General features: G+C 41.0%; 1 protein-coding gene across 7 annotated transcripts in view; it reads right to left on the bottom strand.

The window, feature by feature from the left end:
* Positions 1 to 458: 458 nt before the first annotated feature.
* Positions 459 to 19,393, bottom strand: part of rictorb (RPTOR independent companion of MTOR, complex 2b) — a 37,511-nt gene continuing 18,576 nt past the window's right edge. For 2 of the 7 annotated variants that reach the window (XM_053648149.1, XM_053648152.1), the window contains 17 exons: positions 18,769 to 18,895; positions 18,006 to 18,170; positions 16,942 to 17,018; positions 16,624 to 16,702; positions 15,923 to 16,032; positions 15,748 to 15,835; positions 15,559 to 15,651; positions 15,340 to 15,446; positions 15,003 to 15,244; positions 13,419 to 14,421; positions 10,609 to 10,786; positions 10,194 to 10,278; positions 9,888 to 10,088; positions 9,567 to 9,722; positions 8,695 to 8,769; positions 8,387 to 8,510; positions 459 to 8,031 (listed from right to left, as the gene is read on the bottom strand). In XM_053648149.1, coding sequence (XP_053504124.1) covers positions 7,695 to 8,031; positions 8,387 to 8,510; positions 8,695 to 8,769; positions 9,567 to 9,722; positions 9,888 to 10,088; positions 10,194 to 10,278; positions 10,609 to 10,786; positions 13,419 to 14,421; positions 15,003 to 15,244; positions 15,340 to 15,446; positions 15,559 to 15,651; positions 15,748 to 15,835; positions 15,923 to 16,032; positions 16,624 to 16,702; positions 16,942 to 17,018; positions 18,006 to 18,170; positions 18,769 to 18,895 — 3,247 coding nt within the window. In that variant the 3' untranslated portion in view covers positions 459 to 7,694. Of the gene's footprint in view, positions 8,032 to 8,386; positions 8,511 to 8,694; positions 8,770 to 9,566; positions 9,723 to 9,887; positions 10,089 to 10,193; positions 10,279 to 10,608; positions 10,787 to 11,373; positions 11,446 to 13,418; positions 14,422 to 15,002; positions 15,245 to 15,339; positions 15,447 to 15,558; positions 15,652 to 15,747; positions 15,836 to 15,922; positions 16,033 to 16,623; positions 16,703 to 16,941; positions 17,019 to 18,005; positions 18,171 to 18,768; positions 18,896 to 19,393 lie in introns of all 7 variants that reach the window. The other 5 variants (XM_053648153.1, XM_053648155.1, XM_053648151.1 and 2 more) reach the window with 4 other exon arrangements.

The raw sequence follows: 19,393 nt of genomic DNA, 5'->3' as shown, positions 1-19,393 counted from the left end.
CCAACCCTACAATTAGTGGACAACCCGCTCTACCACCTGAGTACCACCCACAACGAATGACTACTGTCTTTATGTTGGCAGACAAAAAGGGTCTGTATTCAAAGCCAAGCTGCGACTATGGGGATGGCAAGTGCTAAGGGGCACATTTGACATGTCTCCAACATCGTATTGCTACTTAGGAAAGAAAGAACCTGGGCCTTCTCTCTCCCAGCTGCTCTGCAATCACATAGCTTCGCTGTCAACCAAGTTGGAGTGTTATTTCCCAAACGTAAACGATTCAAGAATTGCAAAGGAATGGGTCCGTGACTCATTTGCACACGTGTCCCTTGAATCGTCCATGCCAGTACATGAAGAGGATCAACTCATTGAGATCGCAAATGATGGTGAGCTGTTTCAGACAGCCTCCATAGTTTGGAGCTGTGCCTTGGGTGAATATCCTGTTGTGGTCTAATACAAAATGTGCTATATTTCCTGGTATTTATATGTAGATGTGTTAAACAACATAGAACAGAAGTTGAAATTGTATCGTGATGCTAGACAATTGTGTCATTCAGGAAATTCTCCGTCTCAGGGTCCACTCTAAGAAGCACCTCTTCACACTTGTAGAACTGTGTGCGTGTGTGTAAAGACTCGGGACATTGGCAGAATTTCAGCAGTGCTAACTTGTATCGTAACAAAACAGAACAGCAACAACAAAAAAAAACGATATGAACCCAAAAGCGGCCAGATCACCAGATAGGACATGCTCTCTTGCTCAGTCCCTGATAGTAGTAGTAGTAGTAGTAGTAGTAATAGTAGTAGTAAGCCCAATAAGATCAAGGTGGGAATCACTTGTTACCTGCCAGTTCAACCCGCCTCCTCTCCGTCCACAGCTGATGCTCGACCAAGCCCCCTCTGCCACAATAATATTTGATTTAGGCCCTAATTATTTTACTTGGTTTATATTTTACAGAAGTATACCAGCGGATTTATGGCATACCTGTATGAACAGAAACTGTGGGAGCGGGCTGAAGAGGTCACACCGAGAACAGTCGAATACACTACCCAGGGTCTCTAGATAGGTTAAAAAAATATTCAGAATTTGGAAAATTCTACACACCCAAAAAAAAAAAAAAAAAAAAAAAAAAAGGGCACTGGCACAGAGCCTGGAAATTAGTAAAACACCACACTGGGAGAGCTTTAAAAACATGCTCTTATTTAAAACACATGCTGTATTGCAGGGGTGTCGAACTCATTTTACGTAACAGGCAACATTATAATTGTCAAAAAACAAACAAAAAATTTCAGTGACCAATGCAAGTAATCACTCGTCCTTGAACTTTTCCTCATTCTGTGGTGTTATGACTTAAAACTGAAATGGACTTCATAGGCTATACCTATGTCAAAGTCTTAGCTTGCTAATTAAAAAGTACATTAGCACATTATATTTTGTCAGTCACTAATTTTATGGCGCTGAGATCGTTTCTGTGTTGCCCCCTAGAGGAAGAACAGAGAACAGCACTTTCTTTAATTTTAACATCCACAAAACGAACACACATTCTAAAAATTCATTTCGTGGGCCAGGTAAGGACCAGGTGATCAGAAGACTGATTAATCAAGTAATCAAAATCACAGGTAACACAATTAATATACATTTTGGTTTTTTTTTTGTTTTTGTTTTTATTAACAACGCATCCCTTTCATAAGATTGTTTCTCAAGGCTCTTTTTCTAATGCCCAAAAAACAAACACTGAACTATACAAGGGAGACCACAATTAGGGAAAATAAAAGAAAACATTACAAGTATATACAACTTTTCTGAGACACGGTTTTTTTTTTCCCTCAAGGAAAAATATAAATAACACTTCTTTTGCATCCATTTCTGCAATCTCAATATTAAATGGTTCTTAATAAATTTAATACAGTGCTCTGAAAATTCATGAGTGCACTTCAGAAGAAAAAAAATATATATATATATATAAATGAAAGAATGGAAGGTGCAACTTTTTTGTTTTTGCATGACACAGATGTACAGTTGAGACCGTTCCAACTACTCGGTGTGAATGGTGATGGAGAACACACCCCGTTGAAAAGAATACAGTCACAGAAATGAAAAATAGCAGAGTATTCGTCGTGTTTTCAGTGGCACTCGAACCACCAGTGCTGACCATGCTTCAAAAATGACTCATGCACTAAAGTACCAGCATTATTTGGGGAAACTGGCGACATGGATCATGAGCACTGATGAAGAACAACAATCATTTTTTCTTGCGAATCAGTTGGCAGAGCTCCACATGTTCACATGCTCAGATGAGGAGTGGCAGCGTGTTAATAAATGTTAACAGATCACACACACAATTCTGAGATTGACAAAGGAGAAAATCAGCACTGTGACAGGATCCCCAGCATTTTCATGCCTTTATCAAACAGCCTCGGTTCATCCAAATTCGTCTCTAATTAGTCTATACACTTTGATAGGAGGTTGTCACATACACATATTTACAAGAAGAAGAAAAAAAAAACGAAGGAAAGAAAAAGAAAAAAAAAAAATAATTCAGCTGCTTCTCAAAACCACACAAGAATGGGCTGTTATTGCCAGTCATTTTAGAGCCATAACTTCTTTACAATGCATCTAAAAGAAACAGAAACAACAACAATAATAATAATAATAATAATAATAATAATAATAAAATATCGTGTTTGCGGGAAAAGCCAAGGCAGATAAAGATGCTGATTTATTAGGATCTATAATAAATTAAAAAAAAAAAAAGAAAAAGCTGTGACAATTTGATTAAGTCTAAAGCTAATACAAAAAATACATATAAGGCGAAATAATTAAAGCTGCCTAAATAGCATGACTGGTCCAGCCAAGAAGCGAACAAATCCATCACTGTTTCAATAAAACCAATTATGACACCAAAAAGATTTTTTTTTTTTTTTTTCGGAATCAACAGGCACATTGAATAAAAGTATATCTCTCAATACCTCGAATTTTTATAATTACAGATAAAGTCTTAAGCGAATAAACGATCAACCTTTATCTGATGAACAGCTTAAAGATCAGAATGAGAAAAGGCATTGCTGTGGCTTCATCATGAGTGGGTTTATTTATTGCGTCATGCGTATGTAACGGCCAGGACAAATGCTGTGGACCTGCTTTAAAGGAATAATAAGAATAAGAATTAAAAAAAAAAAAAAAAAAAAAATGATCAATATCAGTTAAGACATTTTTGTTGTCTGACTTTTGCTGCTTTATTACAATTTGCACAAATATTCTGTGTAAATATCAGCCTCACACCACGGCCATTAAAAAAAAAAAAAGTAAGAAAAAAAAAACAAAAACAAAAAAGTGCTGCTGTGTTAGGACACGAATGGACTAAGGCTGCTTTCACACTAGCTGGAGTGCCTTTTGTGCTGATATGGAAAAAAAAGTGACTCTCACAACACATTGTAAACATGACAACACTTTTACCAGTTCTAGCTAGTAATGACTCACTAAATAGCCCAAGGCTGCTCACGAGATCAGATTTATTATGATCAGTAATGCAGATGAAATAAAGACTGGTGTAACTCTGACGATGAGCAGGCTGTTTGCCTGTAGCTTTGGAGGCAGAAAATCAAGAGAATTTGAGCCGTTTGCATAACCGCATGCAACACAGTTACGTTGGACATCATATCATGTACCGGTGAATGTCCCAAACATACATATGCTGCTATTTTTAGTTACACCGGCAACAATTCACTCACTAACAAGACTTTTTTTTTTTTCCCCCCTCACCAGCACTTTGTTCTCCATGTTTGTTTTTCTTGTTTACCCCCCAACTCCTGATCTGATTGGACGTCACATGGCATTGTCTGGAAGCTCCGCTGTGACCCAAAAGAAAAAGAACAAAAAGGAAAAAGGCAGCCACATTCTGATAGGATTACACGTAAAACGTACACTAGAAGTTGAGAAAACAAATGCCAAGTGTGAAAGCAGTCTTACGGCAATCTACAAAACTTCACAGTGTAGCTGAACGCAGAACTGTTCGGAGGCGGCCATCTTGGACAACTTTGCACATTTTGGTATCAATACTTTCCCTAAGCCCTGTGTCTCAAAGTTTGAAAAAAAGTGTACATAGTTCCGTTTTTGAATTTGTGTATTGCATATTCTGTCCATGTCCAGAATTAAAGTAAACTCTGGGGCTCAAACATGTCTCATTGCTCACCCACTATGTTTGCCAAACAGTCCCTTTAAAGCAAAAGCTCAGAGCATTGAAAGTAAGGATTAAAGGTGTTCAAATGGTTGAGGAGCATCGGAGTTAACCTAGCAAGAGCCGCATCATCGTCATCATCATCACACATTATAGCTTATTACTCCAAAAAAAACACTCGGATAAAACTTGAGGGTTTTTTTTTGGTTCGTTAAGAGTTCTAGCTTCATTGGAACCGTTTCATATAGAAAAACTCCACGTTGATGGACACACAGACCCTTTAAAAGCTCTGGCAGTATGACAAACTGGTAGAACGACTTTACAGGTGCTATAACGGAAAGAGTGTAGGTGCTTGTCAGAAAAGTCTTAATTGATTTTCAACTAAACTTAATCAATAGAAATGTATCAGACCATTGTATACATTTGGCAGAGAGTAGAGACGGAAGATGGTCTTGAATTGTGGGTTTTCTTTGGAGGGTTTAGTGGGAGAGCGAATGAAGAAAAAAAAAGGGATGCATACAACTCTCTGCAGCACATTAGTCAATTAGAATATACAAATTCAATTGTGTTTCTCGTTGTTCATCTTTCCAATGCAATTGTGGACAAGGCGGACAAGTGAGTCTGCATGATGCGATCTGATGCATTTAGCTACATTAGCCTCAATAACGAAACAAAACGTGGACACCAAACCTGCACTTATTATCGACTACATTTGATGATAGTGGACAGAAATTCCACTAACTCAACATGTTAGTGACCAGAAGATAGATTTGGGAGCTTTAAATCCAAAAAAAAAAAAGAAAAAAAAAAAAAGACCAGTGATGCTGTTGAACTCTAAGGAAAAAACCCCTTAAACATCTCCTCAGAGTTTGTCAAATATAAAATCTTAAAACAGCCCAGTGAAAGCTTCCTTCCAGAAGATGGTGCATCAGCTCTCAGACAGATATTGTGACTCTTTTAAAAAGAAAATTTTAAGTCCCAATACCTGATCATTAGCTTTACAGGTTAAAATCGTTGATCGTGTACTGCTGTGCATCCTGAACGTCTGACCTGCATGAAAGTTTACTGTGACTGAGTCTCCTCACGCAACTGAGATGGAACGTCCTAAATCAACCGGTAACAACAGTTAAGTCCTTAGAAAAACCTTCTGTCCATGACTGCTCAATTTAAAAAAAAAAAAAAGGTGTGTTCACATTTGCAGCATTTAATCAATTTGATCGGACCCCTGGTGTGTTCTTCCGTGAGCGCAGGTGAGAATCACACTCGGGGCCGAGAGCGTCTGAGCAAGGTGATCTCGGTCCGCTTCTCAAATTCCCTAATCATTTACTTCGCACTGGCTTGTGATTTCTATTTGTTCCTGGTTAAGTTTCGTTCATCTTTTTTGTTTGTTTGTTTACCTGTATTTATGGGGAAGTATTCGGCCAAACACTCCCCTCAGATAACCAGCAAACAAACCAGCAGTCTGGACTTCACTCTGATTCATACTTGTCCCCCAAGTCACTTTGAATGAAAACACGTGGCATCGGTAAACTGCACTGAATTTGCTACGAATTTACCTGAATTTTGCACTCCTTTCCGATGTTATTACTGACACTTTTAAGAATGCAAACGAATTGTAAAGTTGCAGTAGAAACTGCAGGAAGCAGACGACGTCTCAACTACCACAGCGTTTTTGTGAGGAGACTCAGTACAGCAGTAAACTCCTAAATGTCCTAATTACCTTTAAATACATTGCATTGTGCAACTTTATTACACACTCCTACATTGTTGGTCACCTTGTAGGTTTTCAGTGACAGACTAAAGCTTGTATACACACAACGTGTGTCAATGACCCTTTATACCACAGCCCTGTTACATTCTTGCATCTGATTGGTCAGAAGGTGTTGATAAATTTTCTATAACAGCAGCTGAAAAAAAAAAAAAAAAAAAAAAAAAAAAAAAAAAATCACAGGTTTATATTAATGCACTTTCTATATAAAATACATGATCACAAATCCATAAAAATGCGTAGACTCATTGAAATGGTGACTTTTCTATAAGGAGATGTTTCTTTAACATTTATGGCAGGAGTCTCCAGTGTCAGCGCTTTGTAACAGACAGAGGTAAAGTTTTCCAGCATGAGAAAGTCTTCGGGACAGAGGTCAGAACAGGACAGTTTACACTACAACATGGCAAGGTTAAAACACAGAATGTCATTCTTCAATTCATAAAAAAAAAAAAAAATTATGCTGTGGTATAAGAGGGATCTGTTTTATTCTTGTTATAGGAAAATAAACAACTAGAGGGTGGTATGCCTTTCAATCGGGGTCAGTTACTGACCACAGCACTGGAGATGAAGATTTTTGGTTGTTGGGCTATTTCTCAATCCAGCAGTGACACTGAAGAGTTTAAAAACCCTGTAAAATACAAATGTGGAGTGGACAGGCTTCAGTCAGTAACCGTACACCTACAGAGTGACCTGCGTGAGAGTTGTAGCTGTAAACTAGCCAAAGAAAGCACAACTGATGCCTAGCGAATGGATGAAATGGATGAAAATAAGCAGCCTTACCTGGAAAAGCTATTTGGGAAATCGAGGCCACCATTGGTTTCCCAATGTTTTCCAGTGAATTGAGAATTAATGTTATTAACTTTACATGTAATTTTCCCAGAACCATCCAGACTGTGGGTGACATGAGCATGTTTAAGCTTAAATACCAGTCAGAATTCAGTGCTGTATAATGGTACAACCCTAATATGTAGCAGAAATGTGGGTTAAGGTAAGGTGGGTACTGCCATACAGATGGTTGGATCTTTAACTGATGATTGTCTCACGTGTGGCCGTGTGGCCGTGGATCAAAAACTGAGGGTCTGTTTCGATGAACAATTCAATTACAGGCTCGCTGCGTTTTTCTTTATATACATGGATTAAGTTAGTGATACAAACCACAATCTTGTAGTGTTAAAATCAAAACTTGAGGGATCCAGACGGAAGAAGAGCAAACATGCGTTTGTTATTTCAGTCCATATCCGAGCGCGTTCATGACCACCGTCAGGAGCTGAGACAGAAATAATAATAATAATAATAATAATAATTATTAAAAAAAAAAAAAATCAGCATCTTGTACAGCTTTCAGTGGATTTTTGTTTTCTTACTGTCACCACACTGTCAGTGCATTTACACGCATAACTGTCAGTCAAAAGCTATATTTTGGTTGTAACTCCAACTGCCAGAGTTTAAACAGATTTCTGTCTTGATTTCAGGCTTTTTTTTGTTTTGTTTTGTTTTGTTCAGGCAGTATGTTTCCGTTGATCTTTTCTTAAACGCGCCGTACCGATTCTTTTTTTTTTTTTTCCCCTCTCCACAGACAAATTCTTCAGACGCTCTTTCATCCTTCTAGCGTTTTTGTCTCTTCTCTCCACATTCCATCCAACGTTACCTCTTATTGCCTCCGTCTTTCATAAAGTCTCGGCCAGGCCAGGCGAAAATGAATGAGGAGGTCTGGGTGGAGAAGGGTGGGGTTGGGGTAACAGCAAGCACAGGCTTTACGATATTATCAGGACTCCGGTGGAGAATTTACCGTGACCGATTTCGACGGCATCGACAAAATGCTCTCGGCTTCCTCGTAAAGCTGCGGGACATGAAAGAGACAACAATGAAAAAAGTTTCCGTGTAACTAAAAAATAAACATGCGGTTCAAGCGTATTTGCTGTGCTACAAAGCACACTTCTGAGGAAGGTTACCGGAATAAACTGAACGTCTTGGAACAGTTCCTGGATGAAGCGCCGGGAGGTGAGTCTGAACATGCAGTGGGCCAGCAGGTGTGACACTTCCGAGTATAAGCAGATGTCATCAAACGCATATGGAAACTTCTCCTTGATCCTGTAGGTGTGTTCGACGGAAAGAGGGATTAAACCTGAGCATTAGTCCCGCACAAAAGTTTCAGAATAATCAAAATCATCACACACACACAAAATATATATAATACATATACACATATATATATTTACATACATATAAAAATTCTTCTATTAAAACGGGATAAGGAAATCCCACGGATAAGTCTTCTTGAAACTACATGATGCAGAGTGGTCTGAGGTGAGTTTGTGATTTGTTGATTATATGGTTTCATTATTTATTAGGTAAACGACATGGCTGCAAAGCAAGTACAATAAGACAGAAGACTGTAAACAGAACAGGAGAGTGTTGTGCAAGTACAATTCGAGTATCTGCTTACGTGAGCAATCCTGTCTCATGGCCTTTGGTTCCTACTGATGAGCTGAGGTTGATGACCAGCCGCAGCACCTCTTTCCTTAGCAGAACTCTGCAGGCCGGAGCGTCTTCTGGAATGGTCTTAACGCCTGAAAGTTAAGCCAAGGTCATATTAACGCAAGACGTTTAAACACAAACTCGTACAGAGATACAGCCTCGTACAGTACCAGCTATTTACACAAAGTCAAGACTTTTCGAGCAAAAAAAACAAACAAACAAACAAAAAAAACAATTATACATCCATTCCTAGGAGTCCAAGGGAGCAAAACTGACCATGCTCTCTGGGTGGGAGGAACGGTGTTACTCTCCCCCCTGTCAAAAGATGCAGTGGCTGCTTCTCATCCGTGACTGAAATCCATGTTGAAAACGTTAGAATTATAAAGACAAACATTACATCACCATTTTGACTGAAAAGGTTTATTAAATTTACATCTCTTTGCGATATCCTAGCACTGTCATGTGAGCTAATTGGGCCTCATCTTTGTTTTACTCTGGCATATTTTTAAGCATTTAACATGGAGACAGAATGGACAGGGCATTTTTATTTATTCTCGCTTATAATAAATGATGGATTAAAACGTTCGGCGCCAGAGAGAATACGTTTTTATGTTTCATTTTTATTCCCAATGACACAACCAGGCTCCCAGGCACTGAGGGAGGCTTCAGTGAAACATGAAGCTAGTACATGTTATCAAACTGCTGCTCATGTAACATCAGGACATGAGAGGAGTGGAGGTGCGATTTTGTTTATGTAAATAAACGGAAAGCCCGCTACGGGCTGTGTCACTAAGTAGCAAAAGAGGAACGAAACGAGGAGAGTCTTCAAAGCTCAGACGTTTGAGACACTCGGCTGGATCGACTTTAGACTGAACCATGCAAGTAAGTCAGATTCAAAATATGATTTAGAGCCAAGGAAATTCGATGTGTTACCTGATGAGGTTGCAGATGATTTGTTTACCCCAGCCATTGCCAACAATTCACGTGCATGTGATGAGTGTTTAAGCTGTTTCTGAATCTGAATCTGTATTTGAGCTTTACATTACTAGAAATTTCTTCTATGAGACATGCACACCAAATTATTAAAGAACCTGGTCTAAATTAGGTTAAAGAAAAACAAAGCATGCCTGTAAAACCCTCAGTCTTACCTAGAACCAGCTCTGTGCTACGGGTGCTTCCGGCAGATCCTTGAGACACGGCGTCACTACACCCAGACACACCGGAGAACTTGGAGTGGGGCATGACCTCGAGGTGGTTGTGCACAGGCTGACTGCACCACTCCGAGTATGAAGCATCAGCAAAGTCTGGAAATGAGAGTCATACAGTGTTTAAATTACGACTGTAAATGGAAAAAACCCCAAAAAACTACGGCATCCTGAAGAACGTTTCATCAAAATATTTGATTCTCTTCAAGAAATGTACGCCCCCCCCCCCCCCAAAAAAGACTCTAAGTTGATGCTGTGGCTCACCTGAGCGGCTCTGTGTGGGGGTGTGTGTGTTGCAGCCCAGCACTTTGCAGCCGACGCAGTAGAGGCAGTTCTCCTCTGTGTGTTCCTGCAGACCCGTCTCCTCTGAGCCCAGCAGCTGCTGCTGATCTGTTCGGCTCACCGCCATCAGCTCCGTAATGCTGAGCTGAGACTTCAGGACGCCGTGCCGTGAGCCATCGCAACCTGTCGGTAGAGAGGGGGGTCAAGAAAATGGTGCACGTGTCACATGAGTGTAGGTTTAACACGATCAGCAGCAGATATGCATTTTTGTTTTCTGGTTTATTTTACCATCAGAATCTCCAGAGAAGAACTTAGCAGATCTGTCCTCTGAAGGTGGGCTAGTCCTCTTCTGGAAATATGGTGCATCTTTTATCTATAAGCACAGAAACAAAGGATCAGCTTACCTTAATGACAAGTTAATGCACTGTATCATAACTAAGGATTAAATGAGATCCCACTTGGCCAGATATCTGCGTTCAATGGTCAAAGCTGCAAATCACAGGACTGAATTAGATGTGCTTGTTCTGAAATGTCATTATTTCTATAGTAGCAGCACATTCACGGGGACTTGTCTTCGTTTTGTCCAAACAAATTTGAACAATTATGATTAAAACACCATAATTTTATCCAGCTCATTTTAGCCAGTATCGTGCAGTCCTACTTGGTAGCCACAAAGAATGCGAATAAGAAAATGTCTGAGTACTTGGAACATGTTGTTGATGTCCACGGGTAAAGCAAGGCCGATGTAGTCATCCGAACTGCCGTAGGTGGCGCTGGACACCATGGAACGCACGGAGGAGGAGCGATGCAGCGTTGTCTGACTGATGGGGCTTAACAGGTCCTCTTTATCCAAAGACGCAAAGCTCAGGGCCTTCAGGAACCTGTGCACACAGAGGAACCGAGTCAATGCCGGGACAGAAAAGAAACATCAAGAGTACAGAGAGAAAGAAGGTGGGAGAGAATTGATTGAAATAATTAATACCTGATTTACACAATCGCCGTTTTTGTAATCGCTTGTTTACATTAGGAATATCTAACTCAGGAGACTACCACAGCTACTAAACATTCACTGGGCTGGTAAAGTCGGCAGATGCTACGCGTTCAGGTGTGGAAAAGCTTACAGGGAAAACAGGGTTAACTTTGATCATCTGTACTACGTATTCTGTAGGAATGTCACAAGATAAAAGGTCTGCTCAGTTGCTCTTCTATACTAGCTCGGTAAGATTATAAGCAGGGACGGACTGTCTTGTCTGCAGGCTTGAGGAAGCATTAAGAGGGCAGAAACAGGGATGATGATGATAAAGGGGTCCAAGCACTTTTCATTAAGCAGGTTTTAGGGTTGCACAGAGGCAAGGGTGAAAATCCCAAGCCCCACCCCCTTTAAAAAAAAAAAAAAAAAAAAAAAAAAGGACAGAACCGGTCTTTCCAAATGAACGAGAGCTGCCAGCTCCCGGGGTGATCCACTCGCCGTGGGAGGAGAGATCGGCGACGACGCCCGCCTGAGCCTTGGCCCAGACAGCTGAAGCGCTTTTTAGAATACCTGAGAGGGACCATCAGAAACAGTTCGTTATTTCCCAAAGTCGCGTCCCAAAGGGGTTTACATCAGGGACACAGAGCGTCTAAAAATCAATTCTTTCACCTATGAAGCAATATCCTAGCTTTTTAGTATACTATATATTTAACTAGACTGAGCAGGAATTTCGGCATGTTCCCCTACGCTAAAGACAGAACGGTTCACTCATTCCAAGCTCCCTTACAAGTGAAGTCTGAGGGCACCAACATGTGCTGAACTCCATCGATCATCAATAAACCTTTCTTAACCTTATTTTCATCAAACAAATTAAGCTCAAAATATTTTTAATCATAACGAATACTTTTAAAGATCAGTCCGCTTTTAAAGCGCACCTATAATGGTTTTGAAACGTGCCTAATTTTGTTTTAAAGCTCCCATACAATAGATTTACCTGCATCCGAGGTCAAAAAAACACTTTAACGTGCGCATAATTTAAACCACACCATTACCTTGTTTCCCCCCAGTGTCACAAATGACTCGTTCAATGATCCGTACAAAAGGATTCGTTAAAAACTCCTCCTTTCAGAGATCATACTCTGCTCTGATTGGTCAGACGTCCCAGTCTGTTGTGATTGGTCTACCTCTTTCAGCGCGTGTCGGGGAAAAAGGAAACGCCCACTAACATAACGAGTTTCAGCGCCGTCGGTCAGCGAGCGGACAATGAAGACCAGAGGCGGGGCTTTTTGTTACAATCCCACGTAGGTGTGTACAGGAAGTAAGTCTGGAATCACTGACGACTCGTTTCGGCTGTTCAGAATCGGTTCCTTCTTTTGGGAGTCCTTTTGTCGTGCGCTTTGATTTTTGAAACTTTGCAGACGTTTTACATTCACAAACAGCTACATAACACACTACATGAAAGGGAATATTTGAAAAACCATAATAGGTGCACTTTAAAGGGAATGGTTTGTAGCGGCTCCAACGCAACACCACACTGAATAAGTTAGGAATGAAACAGAATGGGGAATGGCGTTATAGGAAAAATAACAATGGGTTCGCGAGATGCGGCCTGATGCAAAGCAGAGTTACAGTCACCATCCAAAGCTGATTATTTTCCTATTACAACATTTCCTCAATCCGTTTTATTCCTCTTATATCACAGCAGTTCGATAACTATTTAAAAACTGTATTTATTAAAGAACGTCTCATTGTACTTTTTATCCATTTGTAGTTACGTTTGATGTTGTGGAACATTCACAAAACAAGTTCCCGTCATCACTCGTGTTATAGAAGCTATATATGGACATTCCCTCGTCACCCTCACTTCTCTGTCAACAGGAAGTTACCAGGAAATTGTAAATTCCTCAACGCTGAAGATTCGAGCTGAAAGTTGCTGCCTGTCAAAGCAACGACTTAAGTGGAGACTCCTTCTAGAAACGTTTAATAAACATCTCTGCACAGAAAACTTCCTCCCCATACCACTGATTGCACACATGATTAAATCTGTTTATGTGGAGAATCTGCCACACAAGTCTCTGCGTTTCCAATCATATAAACCTATGTGTTGCCTTGCAGCTGGATCTACTGGATTATTTTCTTTCTTTTCTTATGTTATATTGTCACTACAGAAAGGCAGACTCTCGTTTTTAATAAGAGAAAGCTATTACAAAATCCTCTTTGAGGAGTGCGTCTCGTTTACTGTGCCTCAGATGAAGTACAGGATACTGAATCGGAAATACAGCACAATAATAAGCCTTGGTGGTGGCCTGACACTTTAAAAATCCGGGAAGTGTGTCTGAGGAATAGAATTACGGTTGACTGTGTATAAATATAATGGCCGACTGACCGTTTAAAATTTTTTTTTAATCCAGTTAAAAGTATTGATACAAAAATTCCAAATCTTAGGATAGGTGCTAAAGCGAGGAAAAATTTCTAGTATAAAAGGTTTATACAGGGAAAAAAGAAAGAAAGAAAAAAAAAAAGATGTGCAAGGACATTCAGACCTTCTCGGTGTGAGTCTGGAGTCAAGGCTGCCAGCTTTCATGGTGATGGTGTCGGTGAAGAGCACATCCTTGGCGGGGGAAGCCAGCGCCTCACTGTGGGAGAGGGACGGGTGGATGCGCTGCTGCTGGAGCCGCTTGAGCGTGGCGTAGCCCAGCGCATCCCTCGGGCTCGTGTACATGAAGCTGCAGTCCGTCAGGCTGGTGATGGTAGTGACAGAGGGCGATTTGAGAGACTGCGCCCGGCGCGGCAGGGTGTGAGATGAGCCGGGTGGAACCAGGAGCACCGAGTTGGATTTGGAAAGGGGGAGGTGATTGGACTGGGGGGTGAGCGAGTGTAGGGTTCGGATGGTCTGTGCGCTGACGACCGTGCTGAGGCTGACGCAGTCCGTGTCGATGGTGGACGAATCCGTGGCGCCCGCCGCCGTCTCTCTGGACGGGCTGGAGCTCATGGAGCTGATTCCGCTGGTCGTCGTGTCCGTGTTGAAGCTTTGGCTTCGGCTCTTGAACTGAGTCCCGCCTCCGGAGGTAGGTCCGTCACCTGCCAGCCTCTCACGACTGGTCTGCTCGCGCTGCATGTCTCCGACCACCATGTTGCGCTCTGTAACCCGTGGCAGACGGGACTCGGTCTCCCCGATGCCATCCTGCTGCTCCAGGGTGACCGACGGGCTCTTGGACAGGTCAGGAAACTCCGGGCTGAACACATCCCCCTGACCTGGGGAGTACACAGAGGGTTCCGTGACCGTGCGGTTCCTCCTCAGGCCTCCCGTCTTGGGCTCGACGAACACTTTATGACTGTTGCTGCTGCCACTGCTGCTACCTTTAGGGTCGCTAGTGCTGCGCGGCTTCTTTCCGGAGATAGAAATGAGGAACCGGTTGCGCACAAAGCGGCTGGATGCCAGGATTGTGAAGGGGCTGCGGTCCTTTAGCAGCTTGGACCTGATGTACAGTGGCTGCTCCTCAGACAGCTCAGAGCCATCTTTATCATCATCCATGATGTACATGCCTGTAACGTAGAAACATGCATCAAAAACACTACATCTAAAAACAATAGGTACTTTTAGACAGGTTTAAGGTCAAGAATGACATTTTTATAGCATTTACATATTTGAATGCAAATTAGTCACCTAACATACACTACCGGTCGAAAGTTTACACACACATTTTCCACATTTTAGAATAATAATAAAGTCATCAAAACTCTGGAGTAACACAAATGGAACTATGGGAATTATGTTGTTTGAAAAAAAAAAAAGCCAAAATAAATCAAAATAATTTCATATTTTAGCATCTTCAAGTAGACGCCCTATTGAAATGGTTGTATCCTGAGTTTTTTATTTATTTATTTTATATAAATATCAGTTGTGTATCTTGATGCAATTAAATAGATCTTAAAAGTGATTACATTAGGGAGTTATTTTATTTTGGGGCTGAATCACAAATAAAATTTGATTAGGTATATAATGCCACAAATGCATTACCCTAACTTTCAGCAACAAGGGATAAATAAATAAATAAATAAATCACTGTGCTTAATGTGCTTGAATGTGTGCCTAATGGCCAGGGAAGAGTTAGAGAAGCATTTACTGGGCTGGGTGGAGTCACTTTCGCTGTTGTGTCTAGAGCTGGTGGACTCAGAGTTGAGGCTGAGGGTGCTGGGAACCGACGAGAGCAGGGTGGGTGGAGGCGGGGGCTGCTGCTCCACCTCGTCGGGTACCACGGGCCACTGCTGTCTACGACTGTGTCGAACCGCGTCCCAGCCCTGCAGCTTCAGCAGCTCACAGCCCTGCTTTGTCTTGGAGATGAGACCCAGTACATACAGACATATCCTGAAAGAGACCAGGAACAAAAGTTGGGCTTGAAGGATAGAAACAACTTATATAATCGTACACAACACTATCAGTGTAGTTTACTGTTTACGTACCCGCGGATGGAGAGAACCTCACAGTGGTGAGCCAGAGCCACAATGTCGGCAATCACATTCTCCTCTTGTAGCAGGTTCAGACCCCAGTTGGACGTGCCGATATTACCCTGGACGCAAGCAGAACGATCAGCACCAACAGTTCTAACTTTCCAACTATGTTTGTTTTCTCCCCGCCACCCCCCGCCCCCCGGCCACCCCATGTCGGAGAACTGTACTAACCAAGGCCCAGAGAGCAGCTTTAAGTTGTTTGATGCCTTCCCACGTGTCCAGCACCGGGGATCGCACAGTGTAGCTTAGGTCGGGTACGATATTCTGTCGGGGGGAATAAATAAAAAAAAATCTGAATGTTGCACTAAAGGAAAGTTAATGAACACAGGTCAAATTTCATTAGCAAAAACCTGCTCTCACCTGAGCTTCTAAGAGATGGCAGCCCGTCTTATCATGCACAAGCTGACCATACAAATGCACAGGAAGATAGACGTTTGGCCTTTGCAACCTGCGAACCGAATTAAACCACAATGTTTTAGAACAACAGTGAGGAGGAAATTCTGAGTAAAAGAAAAACGGGGGGGGGAGTATAGACCTTTGGTTGCTCCGTCGTACGTAGTTGTCCCCGTCTACTGGTTTACGATATGTAGTGAGAGCCTCGTTTAACTGCTCCTCTATTAAATCCACATACTTGAGGTTATATTCCTGAGCAGAACAAAGATTCACGGTATACGGTTAGCGACTTTCAATGGTTTACTTTCACTCATCAAAGCAAAATTGAACAATTTCTTCAATCATTTTTTGTTATTTATTTAAGCGTTTACAATGCGAATTACAACTTTGAGATTATTCAAAGACTAGACTAGAACAACAACAACAAAAAAAGACGAAGCTAAAGCTTTAATTCACACGACTGACTGATTCTCCAATCGTTCCTTCTATGACAACGTTAAATATACCACAGCACTGTTGAATTCTCAAATCTGATTGGTCAGGTGGTGTTGATTCATTTTCAATAACAGCAGCTGCAAATCACAGGTTTATATTAATGTGTTCTAAATACTATATACGGTGGATGTCCCACAGAATTTAAGTTTTTAAATTTTTAAGAACTTAAATTGTATTCAGAAATTCTCAGTAAAGCCACCTTTTTAACTACAACTACTAAGGTCTGCTTTTTTTTTTTTTTAAACCATATAAAATGTTTTCCTACTGGTCAGATCTTAACAAAAAAGTTTAGTCTGAGGTTTAGTCCCTTAAATATCATAAGTGTAAACAACAGTAGAGATAAAGCACCTTCTGCCATTTCTCCAGCTGCTTAGTGACGTAGCCTCTCTCGTTGAGGTAGGAAAAACCCTTTGGAATGGACAAGAACCTGGAGAGACAAGGACAGATCGAGTATGAGAAGGAAACGGCGCTCTCTTTTATTAAGTTCAGCAGCACAACGCTGTTATTGAGAACGGTGTAATGCAGATCAAATTTCACTCGCAAAGTCCTCAGACTTTATCAAATAATAATAGTAATAAAGTTCCGGCAGCAAGAGGGGATTCTCTTCCCGTTTGAACTCCGTCACCAACACGTGCTGCTGAATACATGAACAGATCCGCAGCTTACCTTAAAAGCAAGAGGACACCCTTGTCCCCGAGGTGAGTCAACGCCGGCTTCAACTGAATCAGTGCATGAAGATTCGCCTGAAGAACACAAAAAGTAGTTCACAAGATTGGTCAGAAGATGCGGATTCATCTTCTATAACATCGGCACCTGTAAAAGTACTGCAGCTGTAAAGATTACAGGTTTACATTAACGCACTCTAATATTCCAACGTTTCACTATTTCTATAGTAGCAACCCATAAAAAGGGACATGAATGGCAGATACACTACAAAAATGAATGAATATATTTAAAAAAAAAAAAAAAAAAAAAGGTGTGTTAAAATGATGGAGGTTTTTCTGTAAGGAGAATTTTATTTAATTATGGGAGGAGTCTCTAGTGTCAGCACTTTGCAACAGCCAGAGGCGAAGCTGTAACCTGAAACTTTCAGAAAATGTCTTTCGCTGAAGGAACAATTGTTTATAGCTTCTAGAACGTTAGTGATAAAAGGAGCTTGTTTTGCATACGTTACAAAATAAAAGGTAGCTATAAATGGATAAAAATTCATACTGTAAAAAAATGTATACAAATGAATACTTATTTGTAATTGTAATTATTGGCAAATTACTGTGGTATAAGACGAGTAAACACTTTATACGCTGTTATAGGAAGACAGTCGACTTCCTAACAGTATGGTAAGAGTGGTAACAGTACCTTTACTTCATCACACCACCTTGTCATTGATTATTTACCTATTACAGCATGCCCCCAAGTGTTTTAATCCTTGCTTTTTCACGGTTTGAAAAGAAAAAGGTCAACCTGAATCAGCAGCATGGATGAATTCGCCATGGATTTTAGGGCAAGATCAAAATGCAGGTATCAGTGTAACCCCCCCCCCAAAAAAAATGTACAAGACTTAACCAATTAAGATGCAGCACCAGTAACTCCAACATGCTGGAGTCAGATCACTTGACTTCGATATACTTGCTTCTCACTTCAATACACTTCATTACATCTCTTTATATTAAAAAAATAGAAACCTCTAGAATTTATTGGCAATTGAATCCGTATTGTAGCTGATCTCCCACCTTGTCCTCACAGGCCTCATCCAGTATGTCCAGGGCCTCTATGGAGATGTTCTTGTTGCGGTCATGGAGCTGAGTGACCAGCAGCTCGATACCCCAGTTGCTGAAGAACTCCACGTTAGCGCGCAGTAATACACGCAGGTGCTTCGTGGCGTACAGCCTACAATTCTGTAGGCACGCAAGCACACACACACACACACACACACACACACACACACACACACACACACACAAACAAAGGTGAGAGATCGGTACTTCAACATTGATCAGCTGATCCCATCATGCAATTCATTTTACTAATTTAAAGGCAAAAATTCTGAACTAGAGAAAACAAAATCACAGGGAATCGAGGGAATTAATTACACAACTGAGGAAGTCATACATTAAAATATGTTTAAGCCTTTAAATCATTTCTATCCAGCTGACAATTTAGAACCAGAGACCCTAAAGGAACCCGAATTCCAAGGACCTTCTCAGTATATATTTATCTGATGAAGTATTCAACTATTAGGCCCATTATTCACATGTACTATAATATTCTAGATATTTATTGGAGTTAATTTTATATTTCTGTATTTTCCATAGACCCAATGTTGCCACTGCAAAGCCCGACTCGTTTTTCAGTTACTGAGGTTTATAAACCCCCGGCTATGCTTCATGGACCCCACTTTGAGAACTACTGCTTTAGAAGTTCCACACTTGTGAGATTAGCATCAGAAGATAAAAACCAGGACCACATGGAGTTTCTAGCTATTAAAGAGCTTACATCGGTTGCAGCAGTGAGGATTTTGGAGAGGATGACCCGCGCTAAGCCGTCTCGGCTATAGTCCAGTGTGGACACGGTCAGTTTCAGTAGATGGTCCTGATTCTTCAGGGAGCACACGTTCAGCAAGCTGCAGAGACAAAGTGGAGCTGGACATCACAGCGGAATTTAAGCTGCACAAACCACATAGAATACTGAAAGTACAGTTGGGTCAGTGACAATTTTGATAAATTTGCCTCTGTACACCACCACAACGGATTTGACGTGAAGCAAATTACGACGTGTAGACTAAAGGCTTTATAAAAAAAATTCAAAGGGTTTAAAAAAAATTAAAAATAAAAATAGAACCGTTAAGGAATTTCTGCTAGTCCCTCCATTTTCACAGGCTCAAAAGTAATTGGACAAACTAACAATTATAAATAAAATGATTTTTTTTTATATTTGGCTTGAGGTCAGGTGACGGACTCTGCCGTTTCAAAGTTTGCATTAAGAAGCTCTTGGCTTGCTTCCTGCACTTTTGCAGTATTTGACAGCCTCTGAGCAGAAAGTATAGCTCTATATACTTCAGAATTAATCCTGCTACTTCTATCAGCAGTCACATCATCAATAAAAACCAGTGACTCAGTTT

The sequence above is a fragment of the Ictalurus furcatus genome, chromosome 18 (genome assembly GCF_023375685.1).
Source record: "Ictalurus furcatus strain D&B chromosome 18, Billie_1.0, whole genome shotgun sequence".
Lineage (NCBI taxonomy): Eukaryota > Metazoa > Chordata > Actinopteri > Siluriformes > Ictaluridae > Ictalurus > Ictalurus furcatus.
The sequence above is the reverse complement of the archived record's forward strand: the minus strand, read 5'-3'. Positions and strand labels throughout refer to the sequence as shown.